This window comes from Henckelia pumila, chromosome 2, assembly GCF_033568475.1.
Source record: "Henckelia pumila isolate YLH828 chromosome 2, ASM3356847v2, whole genome shotgun sequence".
In the NCBI taxonomy this organism is placed as follows: Eukaryota; Viridiplantae; Streptophyta; class Magnoliopsida; order Lamiales; family Gesneriaceae; genus Henckelia; species Henckelia pumila.
In genome coordinates, this window is record NC_133121.1 from 131,423,179 (window position 1) to 131,444,678 (window position 21,500).

Sequence of the window (21,500 nt, forward strand, 5' to 3'; positions counted from 1 at the left end):
CAACTAAACCTGCCTATATAGCGGGACGAGTCAATCCAATGAGTTCGACTCACTTTGAGAGCATGCCCAATGGGCGATCAAGTTGGGGCGATCAAACCAACTTGATCGCCCATTAATTCTCGCCCCCTCCAAGGGGCGAGAATACCGCACGCGGAAGTTTCCGCGTGCGGTGAAGATGGTGGGCACCGCGCGGTGAAGCCCACCAATCTTGTTTTTCTTTTTTTTTTAATTTTTTTTAAACATGGATCAACAGATCAGATCATTTTAACCATTATTTTAATTTTAAAAAATGATTTTAATTAAAAATAAATTAAATGAATTATAAAAAAAATCAAAAAAAATCAGAATAATTAATAAAAAAATAAAAAAACCAACGGTTATATTTTTCATAATCCATGAAATTTTCAATAAATACACTATTTTTTCATTTTTTTTTATTTACTTGTGTCAAGTTTAATTCATGTATCTTTTTTTCATGTGTTTTTTTATTTTGGAATATTTTGTAATGCTTTTAAAATTGTGTGTTTTTTGTTTTAAAAATATTATTTTAAATTTTTTATATTCATGTTCATTTTTTATGTAATTTTTAAATTTAATTATATTTATTTTTAATTTATTATATTTATGTGTATTTTTATTGTGTTTTAAAAACATTATTTAATGGATTAAAAAAATATTATTTCAACATCACCATCACTACATCACCATATTATTATAGGAACAGATAATGAAGTTATCAACGTTGACATCATCATGCGATCAAGTTATCAATTTCATCACATGAACTTTCTCACATCCTTGTATATGCTCTGACAACTCTAATTTTAACCGGCAAAAGTATTGTCTTTAGAGGCAAGTATGCAAAAAAGAAAAAAAGAAAAGAAAAAAAGAAGTGTTTTACAAGCAACCATGCAAAATAAAAAAATGAAAAGAAAGAAAGAAAAAAAGTAGTGATCGATTGAATGTAATATAAAATATAATTCTATGAGAAATAAAATATCGTGTAAAATATAAGTTGGAATAATGTTCTATCTAATTCTGTATTTGAATTAATTTTTTTGTACAAAAATAGGGTTATTATAAAAAATTGATTTTAATATTAAAAAATCAATATGCTTCACATATATCTCATTTAATTTAATATTAGTAGTTCAGTGCATGTTTTGCGTATTTATACAGATCAATTTTTTATGAAAAAAATAGAGCGTAAAATTTTAAAAATGCAAAAAAATAAATGTTTTTGTTTCGAAACATAGTATATACATTAATTTTATAATGATGAGTGATTTTATTTGAAGGAATATTTGAGTGTTTTTAAATACACCTAAAAGGCTAGTCTTTATTATTATTATTATTATTATTATTATTATTTTTAAATGGTTTCTTGACGAGGTTAATTTGTTGGGAAAAAAATAAAGAATTTTCAAACTCCAAACTCAAAATTTATCAAATTCTACACTTTATAAAATTTTTCTCTCTTCACAATTGTGTTTTTCTACACAAATGGAGAGACCTATTTATAGATCTCAATTGGAGATTAGTCAAAAATTAATACATCATTAATTACATCATCACACACTAATTTTCAATATTTTACAACTCAATTTTCAACTTTCAACCTTCAACATTCAACAATAAATAATAATATATATTTATATATATTTTCAACAGTTCGGAGATAGTAAGAGATATTTACAAAATCGTGTCACAATCAGCACGATTTCACCGGTCTGTACCTACATTTTTTGGAAGTCAAATAAATGGAGGCGCATAAACAGAAAACAAAACACAGAAGAATTATACAAATCTAGAATCGCCAGCCGTTGATCATCATCAAGTAAGGCCTTTTACTCGTTCCTTCTTTCACAACTCGCACGATTTGGCCAATACAGTACTCATTTCCGTCACGTCTCTTGCTTTATCCTCATCTATTTCTTTGTTTTCTGGATTAATTTGTCATTTTTTTAAAAAAATTTTGGTTGCTATTTCGAAGTATTGAGCGTTGAGTTTCTTCGCTTTTCGCGGCAAGCATCTGGACGAATTTTTAGTTATTCACTTTGTTGAGCTGATCGAATTGGTAAATCTGATCTTTTGAAGCCAATGTTTATAAGCTTCACTTGGTTATTGTGCTCTGATATCTATTCTTTGAGTCACATTTGATTGCAATTTACTTTATAATTTGCGATAATTTGAAGTACCGGCATTCACTTTTTGAGGTAATAATCATGTAGAATTTTCAGGCTGATAGTTTCCAATGTTTATGTTTGGTCCACTGATCTGCTGAAAAATCTCTGAACGTTCTAATTTAAAATGAATATATAGAAGCTTTATCGTGATTCATGCGTTGTAATATCTGCTCTGATGTGGTAATTTGTTGTTTGCGTTTTTTTTTTAAATTCAGTGTCTGGACGATTTTATGTCTATCATTGTCTACTTCTATCTTTTGCTTGGGTCATTTGATGAAAATCTATATAAATTCAATTTTCATAATGAATGGTTTGAAGCTTTACAGTGATTGTGCATGAAATTAGATGTGCTAGTTTTGAGTCATTTTTGTCTAAAGTAATCGATTCTTTTGGTACTAACTGATTTGATGCAGTACAATTTTGGTTTCGGTGTGCAATGGTGTTCTATAAAAGCATTTCTCTATTATCCAGGCTGCGTTCACGAGCCGTAAGTAATTTTTAGAGACTTGGCTGCTGTCTATTATTTTTCTTGCAGTTGTGTTCATGTACAAAGTACAGAAGATGTGGAATAGTTGATTTTATATGATAAAATTGATCTGTTTATATGTTGTATAAACAACAGATTCAGCAGCCAGGTCTCAGCACTTCTGTTCGCTGGCTTCAAATCCAAACCTCCTCTGATGTTGTAAGCATTCTGTCAGTAAGCAGTTATTTAATTTGTAGTTCCCACTTAGATCAGTGAACATGAGATGATCTTCTGTAGTGGATATTTTATTGATTTGTCGCAGATATCAGTCATTTTTTGGCAGTTCAGTGGCATTCAGATGTCTGTGCTCCAATTTCAGCAGTAGAATTATAAGAAACAGCTTAGGATAAAATTCAAATTTAATTTGTTTCTTACAATCTATTGTGGTAATATGTGGTTTGAAACTTTTGTGTGCTAGGGTAAGAAGGAAAAGATAAAAATTTGAATTTGTTTTTTCCTATGCTTACTATGCTCATTAGGTATAATTAGGAGGAAAAGAGCAGGTTTTTAGGTGGATATGAGCTCATTTATCTATAACAGCATGGATAGTTAAGAGCCATGACGATATTGTTGATCCTCGGTGTTTAAAATTGTTTTATGTATAGATCATTTCGTTGCTAGGAAGAATCCTATAATGATTTGGGGATGTTAGTCAGTGTGGACTACTTTTCTAAGATTATAAATTCTTACAAACTAGTGGTATGATATACCCACTGGAATAGAAATAGTGCTACTGCAGAGGGAAAAACCATGCTTAAAATTTGGTGTTATGTGATCTGGGATGAAACTGGTTTAAAAGGGTTCTTGAATTGCATAATATTTTTTTGAGTTCCACTCATTGCCAAATGTTTAAATCCTCGCGTTGTTTTAGTTTTCATGTTGAAAGCTAAATTAATTGTTGGTACTCATGCTGTTTTTGCTACCGACCTTTTCTAGGATCTCCATTCTCAGCTGAAGGAGTTGATTCCAGAACAGCAGGTACTTTTACCAGTAATATGTTAATTACAAATTAAAATAACTGAAAACGGATGGACAGATATCTGACCATGTACTTGCACACTTGTTTGATAGTTTTTTTACTTTGATGAATTGATCAAACTACCGATGTCGGAAGGGATTTTGATGGGATGATGTTAACTGCACCCTCCTTTTTTGTCCACAGGAACGCCTAAAAAAACTTAAGTCTGAACACGGAAAGGTTCATCTGGGAAACATCACAGTCGATATGGTCTGTTTTTTTTGCAGTTATTTTTTCCTCTCAGTTATTTTATGGTGATAGGGAAGTTGACAGCTTGTAAAAATTGTGTTTGCAAATTTACAAAGGTACTTGGTGGGATGAGGGGAATGACTGGATTATTGTGGGAAACCTCGTTGCTTGACCCAGAAGAGGTAAATTACTGGCTCGATTTAAGATTGTTATCCATGCAGTTCTGAGTATTTAAGGCTCATGGCTTGCAGAATTAGTAACTCCTTGTAAAGTAGGTTGTTTAGTGTTTAATTACAAATGTGTATCACTGTTCAAATCATCCATTCAGGGAATTCGTTTTCGAGGTTTGTCTATTCCTGAATGTCAAAAGTTGTTACCTGCTGCGAAGCATGGTGGAGAACCATTGCCTGAGGGTCTCCTCTGGCTACTTTTAACAGGGAAGGTTGGCTGCTAAACGCCTTCAGTGCATTTTTTTTTATCTCTGCTTTATTTTTCCTGGAAAGTACAAGTATTGCCTATTAATTTGTATGTTCAGTTAGCTAGTAGTTTCGTTTTCTCGACTGCTCAGAAGTTGGTTTGCCGTTGACCTTCTGATTGACTTGCTGTGCTTTTCAGATTCCGCTATGCTCTTTTGACATGTTTAAAAATTACTCATTTTGTGTTTTTCACTAACCTGATTTAGGTTCCAACAGAAGAACAAGTGAGTTCGCTGTCAAAGGATCTGAGAAGTCGTGCTATTGTCCCAGGTTCCTAAATCCACAAATTTACCTCGAACTGCTTATCCTATGATCTCACATAAGAGGCTTCAAACAAACTTGCCTTATGTATACATCAAACTCTAAAATCTGTTTATGATATGAGATGCCTAATCATTTCATTCAATCCAATCAAGTTTTTTGTTTATGCAAATTGATTTCTCAATGAGAAGAAAGCTCCTTCACTTCATATGCTGTGTTATTTTTATTCACCACTTTCTTTTTTTGTCTTTGAGGTTTTTGTGTCTGTTTTCATGCAAGTTTATAGTGTTTATATATGCCAGGAAATTATTCCATCTTTGAATTCTCATACTTGATTGCAGATCATGTGTACAAAACTATTGATGCTTTACCCGTTACTGCTCATCCGATGACTCAGTTTGCTACTGGTGTCATGGCTCTTCAGGTGGATTGATGAATTGCTGTATTTATTTGGCCATGAGTTATGTTTCGTAGCTGGTCTTGATAGCCTGCATTTTTTTTTATTTATTTGGTAATACTAGTAATAGTGCTAACTGAGGGAGCGAAAGAAAAGAATCAGGTTTGTGGTAATGTAGCTGGTCTGGAGTTTCCTTATGGGAGTAATGAGACACTCGGATATGAATGATACATAATTCCTGACTTCTTGTGCTGTATGATTACAGAAAGCATTTAGCAGTGATATCTTGGATAAACTTTAATTCTTGGTTAAATGCTGATTGTTTCTTCTTCCTTTAACAAGATGGCTCATAGACTTAGTGGCTTAAATACTCTCTTTTGGGCTTGTTCTATATGATGTATTTTAAATCTTTTCTTTTTGTTCAAGATGTGATTATATTTCTTGCTTATGTAGTAATACTGTAATAATTTATGGAAAGATTTCACGATTCTTGATTTTATTTAAGAAGTTATTGACTGAAAATTCACTCACATGTTTCATGAAGGTTCAAAGTGAATTTCAGAAGGCATATGAGAAAGGGATCCACAAATCTAAGTAAGTTTTTTTCTAAGATTTTGTGTTCTGACTTTAGCTTCATTTTGTATTTTGATGCTACTGGTTTGACCTTCAGGTATTGGGAACCAGCATACGAGGACTCCCTTAATTTGATTGCTCAAGTTCCCATTGTAGCTTCATATGTCTACCGCAGGTTGATAGTTGGAATTTAACCTTGTGTAACTGAACTCATTAATTTATTGCATTTGTATGCATATCTTTATCTGTAAAAGTTGATAGTCTTCTGATCAATTTTTTTGGGTAATTGTATGCATCATTTTCACGTAAATGTTGTTTGAAATTGTGAAGGATGTATAAGAATGGAGAAGTTATACCAATGGATGACTCCCTTGACTATGGTGGAAATTTCGCCCACATGTTGGGCTTTGATGATCCGGCCATGCTAGAGCTTATGAGGCTTTATGTCACCATTCATAGGTGTGTTAAGTGATTTACACCACGACATGCATTTTCGCTTACTGATTCTGAATCGGCTTATGTGGAACAATATTTGTGCTTTTTGTTCAGTGATCATGAAGGTGGGAATGTTAGTGCCCATACTGGTCATCTGGTAAGTGGTTTTCTATTCCTATGATTCATATGTAAATGATTTTAACGATTCATGATATTTTCGATCTTTTTTTTCTGGCATTTAGGACATAAATTTTTTGCAATTACCTTTGTTCCCTTGGATTTTGTTTACTGCTCGACAAATTGTCTTATCATTGTCAGGTTGCGAGTGCCCTCTCAGATCCATATCTATCATTTGCTGCTGCATTAAATGGTCTAGCTGGTCCACTTCATGGTTTGGCTAATCAGGTGCTAAAATGTTTCTGATTTGTGGGTGTGGCATGCATTGCTTAATTGTCATTTATGATGCTGAAGTGATTGATCTATTCACTTCTTGCGATAATTTTGTAAGAGAAACTTCTAAAAAAAATTTATGTTTTCTATCTGACCATCAAATTGATTTGAATATATTACGTATTAATTATGAAACTGATTTTTACAACTGAATTTTACCCTTTGCTTCTCTTGGTGCATAAAAGGATCAATACCATCAAAGAACAATTATAGGTAATGTAAAAGTTGGACTTGTGGTGATGTTGTGCTATGTGGACTTTTGCTTGTTAATTAGTTAGTATTTACTTCGTAGGATTGTATGGGGCATACTTCAGAAACATATTGTCATATTACATATGGCTTCTCCTTTTACTCAAAAATGTTCGTAAATCAGTACAGTGGAACTTAGAAAACATTTCCCTTTTCCAAAGACTATGTTTGTTTCTCCTTCTATTATGGGGAAACGTAGATAATATTATCTTGTATATAAAAACTTACATTTCGTGGATTCATTTGGAGGGCATGCGACTAAAAGATTTTTTTATGAAAATTAGAGGCCATAATTCATATCCCATGAAATATATGAAAGTGCAAGGTCGTGAGCTTAATTTCTTAGAAGGCCAATGATGTTATATCATTCTATGATATTGTATGGTTAATTTCCTTGGCCAATGAAGTTATATTTCTCACATATGTAATGAAAATACACATGCTTGAAAAAATTAAGCTGAGCATTTTCAAGCATGAGGTATTTCACTGCACGAGTAATCATTGAAGGTTTCTTTATTGCATTTCTTAAAAATTGTCAAATATTGTGGACTCCTTTTTCTGGTAGCAAGCAGAGGTTCTTATATCTCATTGGCTGCTCTCTTTGGTTATTGCAGGAGGTGTTACTGTGGATTAAATCTGTCGTAAAAGAGTGTGGGGAGAATGTTAGCAAGGAAAATTTGAAAGACTATGTATGGAAAACATTGAACAGTGGCAAGGTAGTGTGTGACTATTCTTGAAATTGTTAATCTGACTTTATGTGAGAATGCGCATGTTAACAAGCTTCCTGTTTGTCAGAATTGCTTCGTTTTTTATAACTAAATGTAGATCCATTTTATCTTGAATTTCTTTTCATTCGACTTGTTGTTTACTTGTTAAAAATAGCTGCAATTTCCCGTATGTTGACACACTATTTCTTTACCTTGCCATTTTAGCTCAAAAGTAGTTGAAGCTCGAGTGATCTTATTTATGAATTACTAACAGAATCTCCATTATTAGCCTTAGTAGTGATGAACTTGAACTTTCCACGGGAAAAAATAACTTTCATTTGAACTCTTGTTACCGTGACTGTTTGGGGGAAGAGAAATACAATATGCAAACCTTATCCTATCTCATCTGGATTAATATCGACATGATATACTAATAACACAAAATTGAAACAAGCGTTGAAGCTCGCCAAATAGTCTTGTAAACCGAAGGAGTTTTCTGTCTTAGTTTCAGATATGTACAGTGCAAACTTTACTGTCTCTTTTTTCCTCACCGTTTAAGAATTTCACGCGTCTTTGTTCCTTAATACTAAATTGAATTGTTGACTTTGTCACACCTGCTGTGCTTCTTTTGTTTATCTTTTTTTGGCTTATTTCTTTTATATCTTCTCTATTTGGGGTGGAGGGTAGCAGCAAGCTGGAGAGCAAATAATATAGGAATGATGGAAAAGCTTCAATCTCCCAATTTTATTCTTAATGTGACTTTCTCATCTCATATTGGTATTGAAGGTTGTTCCTGGATTTGGGCACGGAGTTCTGCGCAAGACAGATCCAAGATACACATGCCAGAGAGAATTTGCTCTGAAGCATTTGCCTGATGATCCACTATTTAAACTGGTTTATCTTTAGCCTTAAAAACATATAGTTGTCCTTTGAGGCTCGAAATTGTTCGTTCTTTTGTGTAACCTTCATTTTATTTCCAATGTAGGTTTCACATCTTTATGAAGTGGTACCCCCTATACTGTTGGAGCTAGGCAAGGTAAGTGGTGACTATTCTACAACAGGAAATTTCTTGTATGCAGTGATAACCATCTGGGCATGTGATTGAGTTTCTTTATATAGCCTCAAAAAGATTAGACGTCAAATTAGTTAGAGAGGATGAAATAGAGTTTCAACTTGCGGATTACAATATCAAAATTAGGTCCGGTTGATTCAATGAATGGTAATTCCTGTCTAAAGACAGTGGAAGTTGCAACATTATGAATTGTGAAAACTGACTCTTTTCTATTTTTCAATTTTCATTATAAAAGTAAGCCAATCTCCTGTTTACATGTTCATCTTGTGGACTTGGTTTTGAACATAATCTCTATTCCATCTCACAGTGGAATAGTTTTCTCGTTCTTGCATTATCTGGTTGAAACCATACTCTTAATGAACCTCTGAGCCTCTCAGTTTGTGGACCTTTTCCTGTTATTCGCCTCTTTCTCATCCGACTTTTGTAGGTAAAAAATCCTTGGCCCAATGTAGACGCCCATAGTGGAGTGTTGCTTAATTACTATGGCCTAACGGAAGCAAGGTACAAATTTCATATTCTCCAATATAGAATAGCTCTCCATCCTTGTCCGTTTTAATACTTACCCAAAGTAAAAAAAAAAAAAAAAGAAAAAAAGACAGGATTATGCATGTAACGATCTTTCTATTATTCCGACAGATATTTCACTGTTCTCTTTGGTGTGTCAAGAGCTATTGGCATTTGTGCACAGGTTATGTTTCCATATCAGTCTTCCTCTTATTAGTATTTCTTTATTTTCCATATGTAAATTAAACTGAGATTGTTTCTATTACTGTTTTTTTTGCTTAGCTTATATGGGATCGAGCCCTGGGATTACCCCTAGAGAGGCCGAAGAGTGTTACAATGGAATGGATTGAAAGCTACAGCAAGAAAGCAGCTTCCGCTTGAAGTTTCACAGAACTCTGCGGAATTATAACAACTCCAATAATGAATGCTTGGGAAAAGCATAATTTTTTTGTCGGAAATGTAACAAGTTATTTCTCATTACATTGTTGATTTGGGAAGTAGAATCTACTAATACCCCAAATTTTGAATGCCATCCAATGCATGAAAATTTCTGTGTACTTGGTACAAAAACAGGCATGTTCCACATTTTCATACGCTTGTCGGAATCCCTTCACCCGTGGGGGATCCATCCTCAAATCGACTTGGATAGACATTTTTTTTTTTTTTTTTTTTTGAAAAAGAGAAACATCTATTAATAAGTCAAGTCCGGTACAATAGCTTTTGAAATAACAGCAGGAGAGGGAACTAATCTACCCACTAGATCAGGCATAGAAACAGTCTCCCTAGCTAAAGCATGGGCAGCCTGATTCGCTGATCGTCTGGCAAAAACAAAAGTACAAGATGAAACATCTCGAGCGAGAAGTTTGCAGTCTTCTATGATGAGATTCAAGGCTGAGCAATCCAGAATAGAATTATTAAGAGCATCGATAATTGTTAACGCATCTGATTCCACGATGATTGAAGGGAAATGAAGATCCTTTATCCAACTAAGAGCTTCACGAATGGCTAGAGCTTCAGCCAAAGCTGGATCATTACTGCCGTGGACTCTGCCGTGAATTGCTGCTAGAACAATACCATAAGAGTCTCGGACGAGACAACCGAAACCGACAAGAGGAGGATCTGGAAGGAGAGTGGCATCAACATTGCATTTGAGAACATGCTCAGGAGGTCTTTGCCATATGCAAGCACCAATCGATTGGTTTGCTCCATGATTGAGATTAAGTTGGGAATGAGCTTTTTTCCATTGTGAAAGAAGATCAAGTGCTGACCGATAGACATGAGTGGCCGAGAAGCAAATGCCATTCCAGATCACATTATTTCGGTTGAGCCAAATGTTCCACATGACTGCGGCAACTAGTTCAATCTCCCTGGCATCCTTGGTAGCAACCAAATGATTCCACCAATCTGAAAATGATCTCGAGAAAGTTATAAAACCCCCAACGGATGAAATATTCCAGATCGATCGGGCATAAGGACAATACACTAAAACATGGAGCACGTCTTCTGGATCACGGTGGCACAGAGGGCAAGTAGGCGGAATATTAACTCGTTTGGATTGCAACGCATGTAGAGTAGGCAGACAATCTGAAAGAGCTCTCCAAACGAAATTGCGAACCTTGTTTGGCAGGTTTATCTTCCACACACGATTCCATAAAATGGTTGACGAAACGGGATGAGAATGTCTAGCACTGAGCTGAGCTTTGTACCCGCTTTTCACAGAGTAAATTCCTTTCTTATCTTCCACCCAAAGCCACGTATCCGGAGCCGTATGTCGACTCAAGGGGATAGAGAGAATAAGATGTCGATCTCTTTCATTAAAAAGCTCGTGGATCAAATCCAGATTCCAGCTCCTATCTTCTGAGATAATTAATTCACTCACATAATTTATGGAAGAATCGGGGGGGGCCGACCGAAGTGACAAAAGGGCTGTCAAAATCTGGAAGCCAAGGGTCGCTCCATATCTTCACTTTACAGCCTGAACCGATGCGCCATCTCACACCCTTTCGAATGATATCTTGAGTTTGCATAATGCTTCTCCAAACATAGCTCGGATTGGCACCAATTTTAGCATCCAGAAAAGAACCAGTAGAATAATAGCGAGCTTTGAGGACCCGAGATGTTAGAGAGGAAGGATTGGCCAGGAGCTTCCAGCTTTGTTTGGACAATAAAGCCAAATTGAATTCATGGATCTTCTTGAAACCCATTCCTCCTTCTGTCTTCCTGCTAAGATTCGTCCAGCTCTTCCACCTAATTCCACCTCCATTTTGCCCAGACTTGCCCCACCAAAAGGAGTTCATCATCCTCTCCAACTCCGTACAAAGCGTTAGAGGTAGCGCGAATACACTCATTGCATATGAAGGGATGGCTTGGACCACAGATTTTAACAGAACTTCTTTTCCTGCTTGAGATAGAAGCTTTTGTTTCCACCCATTCATTCTGGACCATGCCTTTTCTTTAATAAATGCAAACACTTCAGATTTCTTTCTACCAATAAGAGAAGGGAGGCCTAGATAATTGCCATGGTCTGAGGTGTATCCCACCCTTAATTCAGAGCAAATTTCGTGCTTCCTCTGATTTGACACGTTCCTACTGAAGGAAATAGAAGATTTCTCAAAATTAATGATTTGGCCAGATGCTGCTTCATACTCTCGAAGACAAGTCTTAATCCGATGGCATTCTTCCATACTAGCTCTGAAGAAGAGGAAGCTATCATCCGCGAAAAAAAGATGAGAGATGGGAGGAGCAGTTCTGGCTACCTTGACTCCATGTAAATTCCCTAAGAGAACTTCATTATGCAGCAAAGAAGACAACCCTTCAGCACAGATAAGGAACAAGTATGGAGAAAGCGGATCACCTTGACGAAGCCCACGTTGAGGAATAATTGGACCAATCTCATGTGAATTGTTGACCACTGTATATCTGACAGTAGACACGCAAAGCATTACCAACTGAATGAATTTACTAGGAAATCCCAATTTAGCCAACATATTTCTGAGTAATTGCCATTCTACTCTGTCAAAAGCTTTAGACATATCCAGTTTGAGCGCTGCTTCGCCTATTTTACCTTGAGTCTTGCGCTTTAGATAATGACCAATTTCGAAGGCAATAATAACATTGTCGGTTATAAATCTCCCAGACGAGAAAGCACTTTGAGGCTCGGATATGATCGAGTTAATCACACGTTTCAAGCGATTAGCTAAAACTTTAGAGATAATCTTGTAAATGACATTACATAAAGAAATAGGCCGCAAATCAGTGATCTTAACAGGCTTTTTCTTCTTAGGAATCAGCACTATAGTAGTGTCATTAAGATTATCTGGAAAATAGCAATTGTTCAGAAAATCCAAACAAGAGGCAGTGACATGCTCACCCGTGATATCCCAAAATTTCTGGAAGAACCCAGGATTCATACCGTCAGGGCCAGGCGATTTATCAGGGTGCATTGAGTGAAGAGCAGCATGAACTTCCGACTCATCAAAGGGCTGAATTAATGAATGGCACTGATCTGCATTGAGGCGACTAGGCACTGAAGATAAAAGGTGATGGTCAGCGCAACCACTAGTTGTAAACAAACCTTGAAAGTAGGAGAGGATGAGCTCTGAAAGTCCATCACCCCAAGAACACACTTTGCCCTGATCATCTTCTAGTTGCTTTAAGGTGTTCTTCCTGCGTCTAGAAGAGGCATAATAGTGGAAAAGTTTAGTATTTGCATCACCCGCTTGTAGCCAAAATATTTTAGAGCGTTGCTTCCAAAAAATTTCTTCTTGAGCAAGAAGAGAGTGCAGCCTGGATTTTGCATCGGCAATTCGCTGGTCGGCATCGACAAATCTCCTTCTTTTCAAGAGCTCTAATTGAGCCCGACACTGATCAATTTTAGCCTTAAACTTAAGCCTCAAATTTTCCCCCCATCTATGAAGATCAATCCCACAATTAGCGATGCGACGTTGGATGCTTGATCCAAACTCAATATCCCAGCCATTTTGGACCACTGTCCGACACTCAGGATCTAAAAGCCAAGAATTTTCAAATCGGAATTTGCGATGTCGAACATGAGAGATTGTCTCTGGTGTAAGAAATAAAGCATTATGATCCGAACTAGCTACCTCGATGTTACGAACCTCCGCTGCGTTAAATAAATCAAACCATCGAGAATTTGCCATAGCTCTATCAAGGCGCTCTTCAACAAAATGCGGCGTGCCTCTGCTCTTTTCCCAAGTGAATAAATGCCCTTTCATTCCTAAGTCAATTAACCCACAATCAGCTACAGTCTCTCTAAAACCATCAATAAGAGAGGGTGGATGAGGAAGACGACCTCTTTTCTCTGATTGAGATAAAAGATCGTTAAAATCTCCGATGCAACACCAAGGAAGGGAAGAGCGATGCGAGAGAGTACGAAGTAAAGTCCAAGATTGTTGTCTACGGCTACGCTCCGGGAAGCCATAAAAGCAGGATAACCTCCAATCTTCTCTTCCAGTAGAAGAGACAATGACGTCAATAAAATTGGCTGAGTAGGCTAGAAGCTTGACCAAAGACTGATCATGCCAAAAGAGAGCTAGACCACCTCCATTATTAAAACCAGGGACCATGAACAGACCCTCAAAACCCAGCTGAGATTTAATCCTCTCTACTTTCTGCTTGTTAATTTTTAGCTCCATTAAGAAAATCAAATTAGGCTTAAACTTGGATACAAGACCCAAGAGCTCCTGAACTGTTCGTGGGCTGCCCAGCCCACGACAGTTCCAACTTAAGATATTCATAATTCTCGGCGGGCCTGGGAACCAGGGCCCGCCACTTCCAAGTTTTTTGAGTCCACTCTTGACAAAATAAAAGTTGGGCTTGAAGGCCCAATAAGTGAAAGGCTTCCTTCAACACTATCATCCACACGTCGACGCTTAGAGTCTAAAATAATTAGACCATCCCGATTATTGTAATCAGGTGGGACCATGAGATCTTCTACAGAGATTAAACTTTTGCCCCTCACATCAGTCTCATCTTCACCCATACCTTTCTTTGCTTCTGCAGTAACAATAGAGTATTGGGAAGGGTGCTCATCATGAGAGAAACTAGTAGGATGTTGACCTGAACAATCCATCATCCGGCTTTCCGATCCCAAATTCCGATCACTGGCAGTTGCTTGATGAGTTTCAGATCGAAGCCACCTCTCTCCTAACTCGAAGTTCGATTTTCTGTTTGGTGCTCTTAACCAGATACCAAAGAGCTTTTCCACTGATTTATCTGGGTAGTCGAAAAATCTTTCGCAAAATTTTTCGGAGTGCCCAAGAAGACCGCAAAAAAAACAGAAAGTTGGTAGTTTTTCATATTTGAAATTTGCCCAGCACCATTCCTCACCTGCTTTCTTGATTTTTATCTTCCTTTTGAGGGGCTTTCGAACATCCAGAGAGACCCGGATGCGCATGTACGAACGCCAGACTCCGGTGAAGTTATTCGGATCAGCTTCCATGTATGTTCCAATGAAATTGCCAACATCATTTGCCACTTTTTCCGACATGAATCCAGATGGGAGATCATAGACTTGCACCCAAAAGGAAACATGGAATAGAGGAACTTGTTGTGGCTGCATTCCAAACTCCAGATTAGCCATCACTAGAATATGCTGATCAAAGCTCCATGGGCCATCTCTAGTAACTCGGAGTAAATCTAGCTCATGGTAGAATTGAAATAGGTACAAGTTAGGTCCTAGAGTCTTGATACAGACTCCCTTCACTGGACGCCATATAGAAGCTAGAGTGTTCTTCATAGCGATAAAGTTGAGGGATTTATTCGTTTGAAGTTAAAGATGAGATAATAATATGAAAATAAAGTAATAAAAATAAATAAAAATGATTGTTAGTGTTTAAAAATTAAAACTCTCTGGACGTACACCTAGTAGAAAGTACCGTAAAATGGGGAAAAAAACTTGAAAACTCAAGTCCAACTCTAATTCCACGTGTTACACTCCAAGAAGCTTATCTAGCTTCAAAAATCGGTTAAAAAATCGAAAGTAAGAAAAAACAAATTATTTCGCAATCTGAAGAAGGTTTTTCTGTTTGCATAATCATATAAACTTTAGAGCATACTTGATTTCTTAGTTTAACCAATTCAATATCGAAAGTAATGCACCAGATTCGACATTTCTGTACGAGTATCCTTGACATAAATTGCAAGGGAGGAATTAATCCATTGCCATAGGATCGATTGCTATGCAGAACCATTCCCTTGATCTTCACTACCGTTTTCTTCTCCGACCGTGGAAGTAAAATTACGCCTTTCATCAGATGTTGCAGTAATAACCGGAATCCAAACATCGGCCGTGCTGCTTAAGAGATTCTTGACCTGTGGGTCTGAAGCAATTGCTGAGGATATCATCTCATCCACATCGTCTAGTTTCGCTGATAATTTGTCCAACTCCTCTGCTATCTCCATCTGAATGGATAACTCAGATTGAATAACGACTTATCATGTATCACAGAACGTTGAATGGATTAAAAAAAAAAATTCTGCAACTGATCTTGAACTACCTCATTAAGATGTTTAGCCGATTTGGGAGGAACTTTCCTAATCTCCAATCCCAGGGATTCGATCTTGGCACGCAGCTCGACTTCTTCTTGATTGGTTAACGATTCTACCTAAAAATATTAAGGTGAATATGAAAAACGACCAAATTAAAATTTAACATACATACATAAGAGAGAAGAACATGTGAGATGCGAAAAATAGATTCCAAGAGAAAGAGAGGGCCTAATTTAGATTCATCGGAAACTAAGGAAGCTGATTTAAGTTAATTGGAGATTGACGAGAGTTTTTAATTACAAACAGAGCACAATACAAATGAGGCCCAAACATTTCCGGGTTAGGTCCTATACGGATTATATTTCACCCATTTTAATTAATTTCATATTGACTGAGGCCAAGCAGGACTCGATTTACAATCAACATCACATATGGCACTACAAATGAATTGCACATAGACACCAGTTCCTGAGCATAGTACTCCTTCAAAGAAGGCAAATGAGAACCAGTTTGCACTGTACTCATCTTGACTGTACTTTATTTATGTAAGCATATCGATCTACATACATTATAAAACCATATGCATCAATTTTTTTAAAACTGTAGTAATGTATGCATTAAATTTAGGATCTTTTGAACTCAACATTTATTCTTCGATCTAGTTCTTCTTTAAGAGAGAAGCATAGTGGACCTATTCTATACATAAACCAGTTCCCAGAAAAGATCAAGATTGCATAAAACTCATTTCAATTTCATTTTGCAAACCAAATCCATAAACTAGGTTTGCATCACACATCATGCATGGAAGACAACAACAACTTTCATCATTTCAAATAATATGAGTCTCATATCTTAGAGGGCCTCTCTAAGCACATGGCATCATCCGACGCACGTGGAAGCCCCAGTCCTTGTAACAGAAATCTGCTCTACTCTTTTAGAGCCAATTTAGAAACTAGTAATCACAACATGACAAGAAACAAAAATATTTATGCACATCAGCTTTCTCTGTACACTGCCGTCAACTTATAATGTAAATCACCAGAGTTAGGTTTTCTCTAGTCTTGCAAACAGAATATAATCATTAACTTTGATCGATGCCACAAATTAGAAGTAATATATCTTAAAAATCAACTCTTTGTACCATGAATACAACAAAAATGATGAAATTTCGAAGGAAATAATCTACAAAAGGCAATATCTAAATAAAAAAAAAGACAAATACAATATACCGTAAAACACAAAGTAATTTCGTGCATCAGTTTACGTCGCATTACACCAAAATTCACGTATAAATCACCATAAAAAATAAGAGCTGTACCAGTATGAGTTTATCTGCTAATTTTCTCAACTCAATAAAATATTGACATTGACATGGATATATTGGATCAAGATTAACAAAATTCCGCCTGAAACTACCCCATTATACAGATCCCGCAGCTAAATATCCTTCAAACAACAGAATTAATCAAAATGATGTCCCCGATCATCAATCCAATCTAGTCCAATGATCTTAAGCATCCTTAATCGGAGACCTAAAACCGAAACGAAAAGGCAAAAGCGCGCACACAGAAATAATCACAAACATGTTCCACATAAATTTCGGATTCGTGCACCTGCTGAAGAAGATTGGAGAGCAGGCCAAACAGCTGGGCGTCGGCCGCGACCTCCGGCGGCGTTGTTCTTCCATTTTCCGTCATTACTCTTCCGATGATTAAAAAAAACACGATCTTAGATACGTGAATTCAGTACTGTTCTCAGATGATAGCGGCGCTTTTCCTAACAGCTGGCTCTAAAATTAGTAGATTATACTAATATAATTCGACTTTATAAAATATAAAATATTTAAATAACTTGATTCGTCTTTAAGGTTGGTTCGGACAAATATTTTACAAAACACTTTTGAAAAACAAAAATGTAGTTATTGTTGAAAATATATTATATTATATTAGAATTATTGAAAATTGAGTTGTATTATTTTGAAAATTAGTGTGTGATGATGTAGATGATGATGATTTAATTTTTGAACTAATCTCTCATTGAGATCTATAAATAGGTCTTTTCATTTGTGTAGAAAAACACAATTTGAGAGAATAAATTTAAAGTGTGGAGTTTGAGAATATTTGGAGTTTTTGAGTTTTATAAATTTTACTTTTCACAACACGTTATCAGCACGATCGCTCGAAGGTTCTCTATATTTTCCGACGCTCCAAAATACAAGAAAAAGTCAAAAATATTCAACAAGTAAGAATTTTTATTTTACTGTTTATATATTTTTATTGTGTATATATTAATATATAATATCATGTTATGAAAAAATAAGTTTTTTTTATCAAAACTTGTTATAAATCCTGGGAGGATGTTAAGACGAAATCCCACACTTCCGGTAAGGGATACGACAAGTATAAAAGCCTCTAAGGTTTTTAAACAATAACGTGATATATATTTATTATGTATATATATTAACTATATTAATATATAATTTCATGTTATTATATAAAAGGTTGTCTATGACACTGACCTTATAATAACGTGATATGATATATATTATTATGTATTTATATACTAACCATATTTGTATAATCTCATGTTATTATATAAAAGGTTGTCTACGACATCGACCTTATAATAATGTGATATGATATACATAATTATTTAATTATGATTATCATTATATGCATTGCATCATTATCACGAATTTTTATTCAACACATAATCATTTTTTCTTACCCTCAACGGTCACAAACGGTAACAAACGGCTAAATTTTTGCCCTATAAATATGTTCACTCAAACTCATTTTCAATCACACCAAATTCACTCTTTCTCTCAAAATATTTTCTCCTCGGTTTTTTTTTCGAAAAAGAAGAAGATGGAGTTTTTGACCTTTCTAAGGCTATTTTTCATAACGACTATGATCATCATGCTCACGAGTTTTGTACTCACCGGCGATTTTTCACCACAGATTTTTTATCTATTTATATACGCACTTGTAATTTTCGTCCTTCCATTATTTTGTATTATCATACTAATAGAAATTAACTAATAAAATGCATTGTTATTTTTCTAGTACCACCATGTCAAATTTGGCAAAGCTTGAATTCGTTGCACTCGATATCACTGGAAAAAATTATATGCCATGGACTCTTGATGTTGAGATGCATCTTGAGTCATTGGGTCTAAGTGAAAGCATCAAAGAAAATAATATATCAACCTCACAAGATAAAGCAAAAACTATGATTTTCTTGCGCCGACATCTTGATGAAGGGTTGAAATGTGAGTATCTCACAGAAAAAGACCCAATGACTTTATGGAAAGGGCTGAAAGAAAGATTTGAGCATATAAGGGAAGTGATACTTCCGACCGCCCGTGATGAATGAAATACGTTGAGATTCCAAGACTTTAAAAAAGTCAGTGATTATAATTCTGCGATGTATCGAATAGTCTCGCAATTAAAATTCTGTGGACTTGAAGTTACAGAGATGGAAATGCTTGAGAAAACATTTTCCACTTTTCACGCATCGAATATAACTCTACAACAACAGTATAGAGTGTGGATTTTCGAGATATTCCGAACTAATCGCATGTCTTCTTGTGGCGAAAAAGAACAACGAATTGTTAGTAAGAAATCATCAATCCCGACCCACTGGATCAACGGCATTTCCTGAAGCAAATGTCGTAATGAAAAATGAAAACCAAAATCAAAGGAATAGACCAGATTTTGGTCGTGGACGAGGTTGAGGACGTGGGCGTGGACGTGGACGTAGAAATGACCGTGGTCGTGGATGTAGTGACCCTTACCCGAATCACCTACTAAACAGAACTTATGCATGCAAGTAACTTAATTAAACAGATATCAGAATAAAACTGCGGAATTCAATAACATTATACAATCCCAAGAATAGGAATCTGTAATTATCCAATAATATACAACCAAATCGAATAGCTGTATAAACCCAAACAACAGTAATAAAACCTAGACGAAGCTCCAGCTGGCCAACCACTGACTAGCCCCTCCTGGATCCACCCTCCTCGTCCAATCGCAAACCTGCCCCATGGAATAGGGTGTCCAGAAAATACAGAGTACGAGACGTGAGCATAAAACGCTCAGTGCGAGAGTATGAGTATACATGCATGCAAAGTGAACTTCCTATAGACTCGAGGTCAAGGATCAGATAACAGAGACAGACCGGGCCCTGGTATGTAGCACGCTGTGCCGTCGCTTCAGGAGGTGGCTCCCATACCGAGATAACCGTGGAAACGCCGGACCCAAATCGATGGAAGTCCATCCACTAACAGGATAGGGTACAACCCTACTAACAGACATCTTGAAGGAGATACATCAAGATGCAAATGAATGCAGCATAATATCATGGCATATAAATCATGCGGTCACATAATACATGCATACTCAGTCAGGATATCTCGAACAGTACTTTCGTACCTCAATACAGTGCAAGCTCTACCAACTCTAGGTCCACGCCTATAGTCTGCTCTATACTGCCAAATGATACTACTATCATTAAAGTGCTCTAAAAGCCTTAACTAAACTATTGCATACTCCTAAATATTTATAGGAAGCAAAAGCTATACCTTCGTCCGTCGTTAGCCCTTTGATGTCGATGCCTCCAGAACTTGGGCACAACTCCGCTACGACTACCGAACGCCTCGCCAACCTCCGGACCAAGCCTAAGAAGACTAGAACAGCTCCAAAAGGACTAGAAAGGAAAGGAGAACTCGGAATTGGCAAATGAAAGTGAAGTCTCGGCCTTCTATTTATAGACAACGATCGGAACTTCCGATCCTTGATCGAAACGTCCGAACCTCGATCGGAACGTCCGATCCTGCCATCGGAGCTTCCGAAGATCCTGATCTGCCACGTGTCAAAATATCACTTGTTGACTCCGGATAGGGGTGATCGGAGCCTCCGGTCCTGATCGGAGCTTCCGATCCAACCACACGTCATGCCTGACGTAATAACATCGGTGCCTCCGATCGCTCATCGGAGCTTCCGATCCTGTTCGAAGCTTCCGATTGTGCCTTCGGAGCTTCCGATCCGTCCGATACCTAATTCAATTAATTAGCATTAATCCTTTAATTACTCAATTAGGGCACGGGCTACTACAGTGGATATGAAAATAATCGAGATAGTTATTTCAGTAACTCATCTCAAAAGAGCGTCACACACCACCCACTAAAAAGGCAGCATGAAAACATGAGTGAAAATGAAAATCACTCAAAATGAACCGAGAGTGTTTGTTATAGATGTGGCACTCCGGGACATTGGTCACGAACTTGTCGAGCCCCCGAGCACCTTTGTAAGCTCTATAAAGAATCAATAAAGGGGAAAGGAAAAGAGACCAATTTTGTTGAAAATAGTGACCATTTAATTGGTTCAACTAGTTTCAGTGCTGCAGATTTTTTGAATGATTTCGAAGACATTGATTAAAAGATTGGTGGGACTAGATTGTAATAAATTTGTATTTTTTATGCATTTTTGTATTATAAAGCATGTTATATTTTACATTTGTATTGTACTTAATTTTTCTTTATTACATTTTTGTGAAGTTTGATATGGAAAATGCTATGAGCAAACATGGAAATAATATCATGGAAATATGCATACCGGATAGTGGTACAACGCACACTATTCTGCGAGATGAAAGATATTTCTTGGAACTAAAACCAACAAAAACAATGGTGAATACAATATCAGGTCCTGTAGACTTGATTGAAGGTTTTGGTAAAGCGAAATTTTTGTTACCTAATGGTACAAAATTTTTGATAAATGATGCTTTATATTCACCACGATCGAAAAGAAATTTGTTGAGTTTTAATGACATATATTCTCATGGATATGATACTGAGACAATGACTGATGGAAATCAGAAATATATGTGTCTTACCACATATAAGTCAGGAAAGAAATTTGTAGTTGAAAAATTATCAATG

The 21,500-nt window shown here is 36.3% G+C and overlaps 2 protein-coding genes across 2 annotated transcripts; one reads left to right on the forward strand and one right to left on the reverse strand.

The window, feature by feature from the left end:
* The first annotated feature begins 1,756 nt into the window (after positions 1–1,756).
* On the forward strand, positions 1,757–9,600 carry LOC140877135 (citrate synthase, mitochondrial-like). The gene is made up of 20 exons (XM_073280662.1): positions 1,757–1,837; positions 2,600–2,673; positions 2,809–2,871; positions 3,649–3,690; positions 3,875–3,940; positions 4,036–4,101; positions 4,248–4,361; positions 4,602–4,665; positions 4,998–5,080; positions 5,598–5,647; positions 5,724–5,801; positions 5,957–6,085; positions 6,176–6,218; positions 6,380–6,466; positions 7,375–7,476; positions 8,254–8,361; positions 8,453–8,503; positions 8,967–9,040; positions 9,176–9,227; positions 9,326–9,600. The coding sequence occupies exons 2-20, from the start codon at positions 2,623–2,625 to the stop codon at positions 9,422–9,424; spliced, it is 1,422 nt and encodes a 473-aa protein (XP_073136763.1). The 5' UTR covers positions 1,757–1,837; positions 2,600–2,622; the 3' UTR covers positions 9,425–9,600.
* Positions 9,601–14,942: 5,342 nt separating this feature from the next.
* Positions 14,943–17,346, reverse strand: LOC140884355 (uncharacterized). Its single transcript, XM_073291089.1, has 3 exons — positions 17,167–17,346; positions 15,562–15,669; positions 14,943–15,466 (listed from the first exon to the last, which is right to left on the reverse strand). The coding sequence occupies exons 1-3, from the start codon at positions 17,248–17,250 to the stop codon at positions 15,242–15,244; spliced, it is 417 nt and encodes a 138-aa protein (XP_073147190.1). The 5' UTR covers positions 17,251–17,346; the 3' UTR covers positions 14,943–15,241.
* Between the last annotated feature and the right edge of the window lie 4,154 nt (positions 17,347–21,500).

Coding starts and splice junctions, on each gene's coding strand:
- LOC140884355 (XM_073291089.1), bottom strand. CDS start 17,250: ATGACGGAAAATGGAAGAACAACGCCGCCGGAGGTCGCGGCCGACGCC. Junction 15,670..17,166: donor TCTCCAATCTTCTTCAGCAG/GTGCACGAATCC, acceptor TAATATTTTTAG/GTAGAATCGTTAACCAATCA. Junction 15,467..15,561: donor CGGCTAAACATCTTAATGAG/GTAGTTCAAGAT, acceptor TTATCCATTCAG/ATGGAGATAGCAGAGGAGTT.
- LOC140877135 (XM_073280662.1), top strand. CDS start 2,623: ATGGTGTTCTATAAAAGCATTTCTCTATTATCCAGGCTGCGTTCACGA. Junction 4,666..4,997: donor AAGTCGTGCTATTGTCCCAG/GTTCCTAAATCC, acceptor ACTTGATTGCAG/ATCATGTGTACAAAACTATT. Junction 8,362..8,452: donor ATGATCCACTATTTAAACTG/GTTTATCTTTAG, acceptor TTTCCAATGTAG/GTTTCACATCTTTATGAAGT.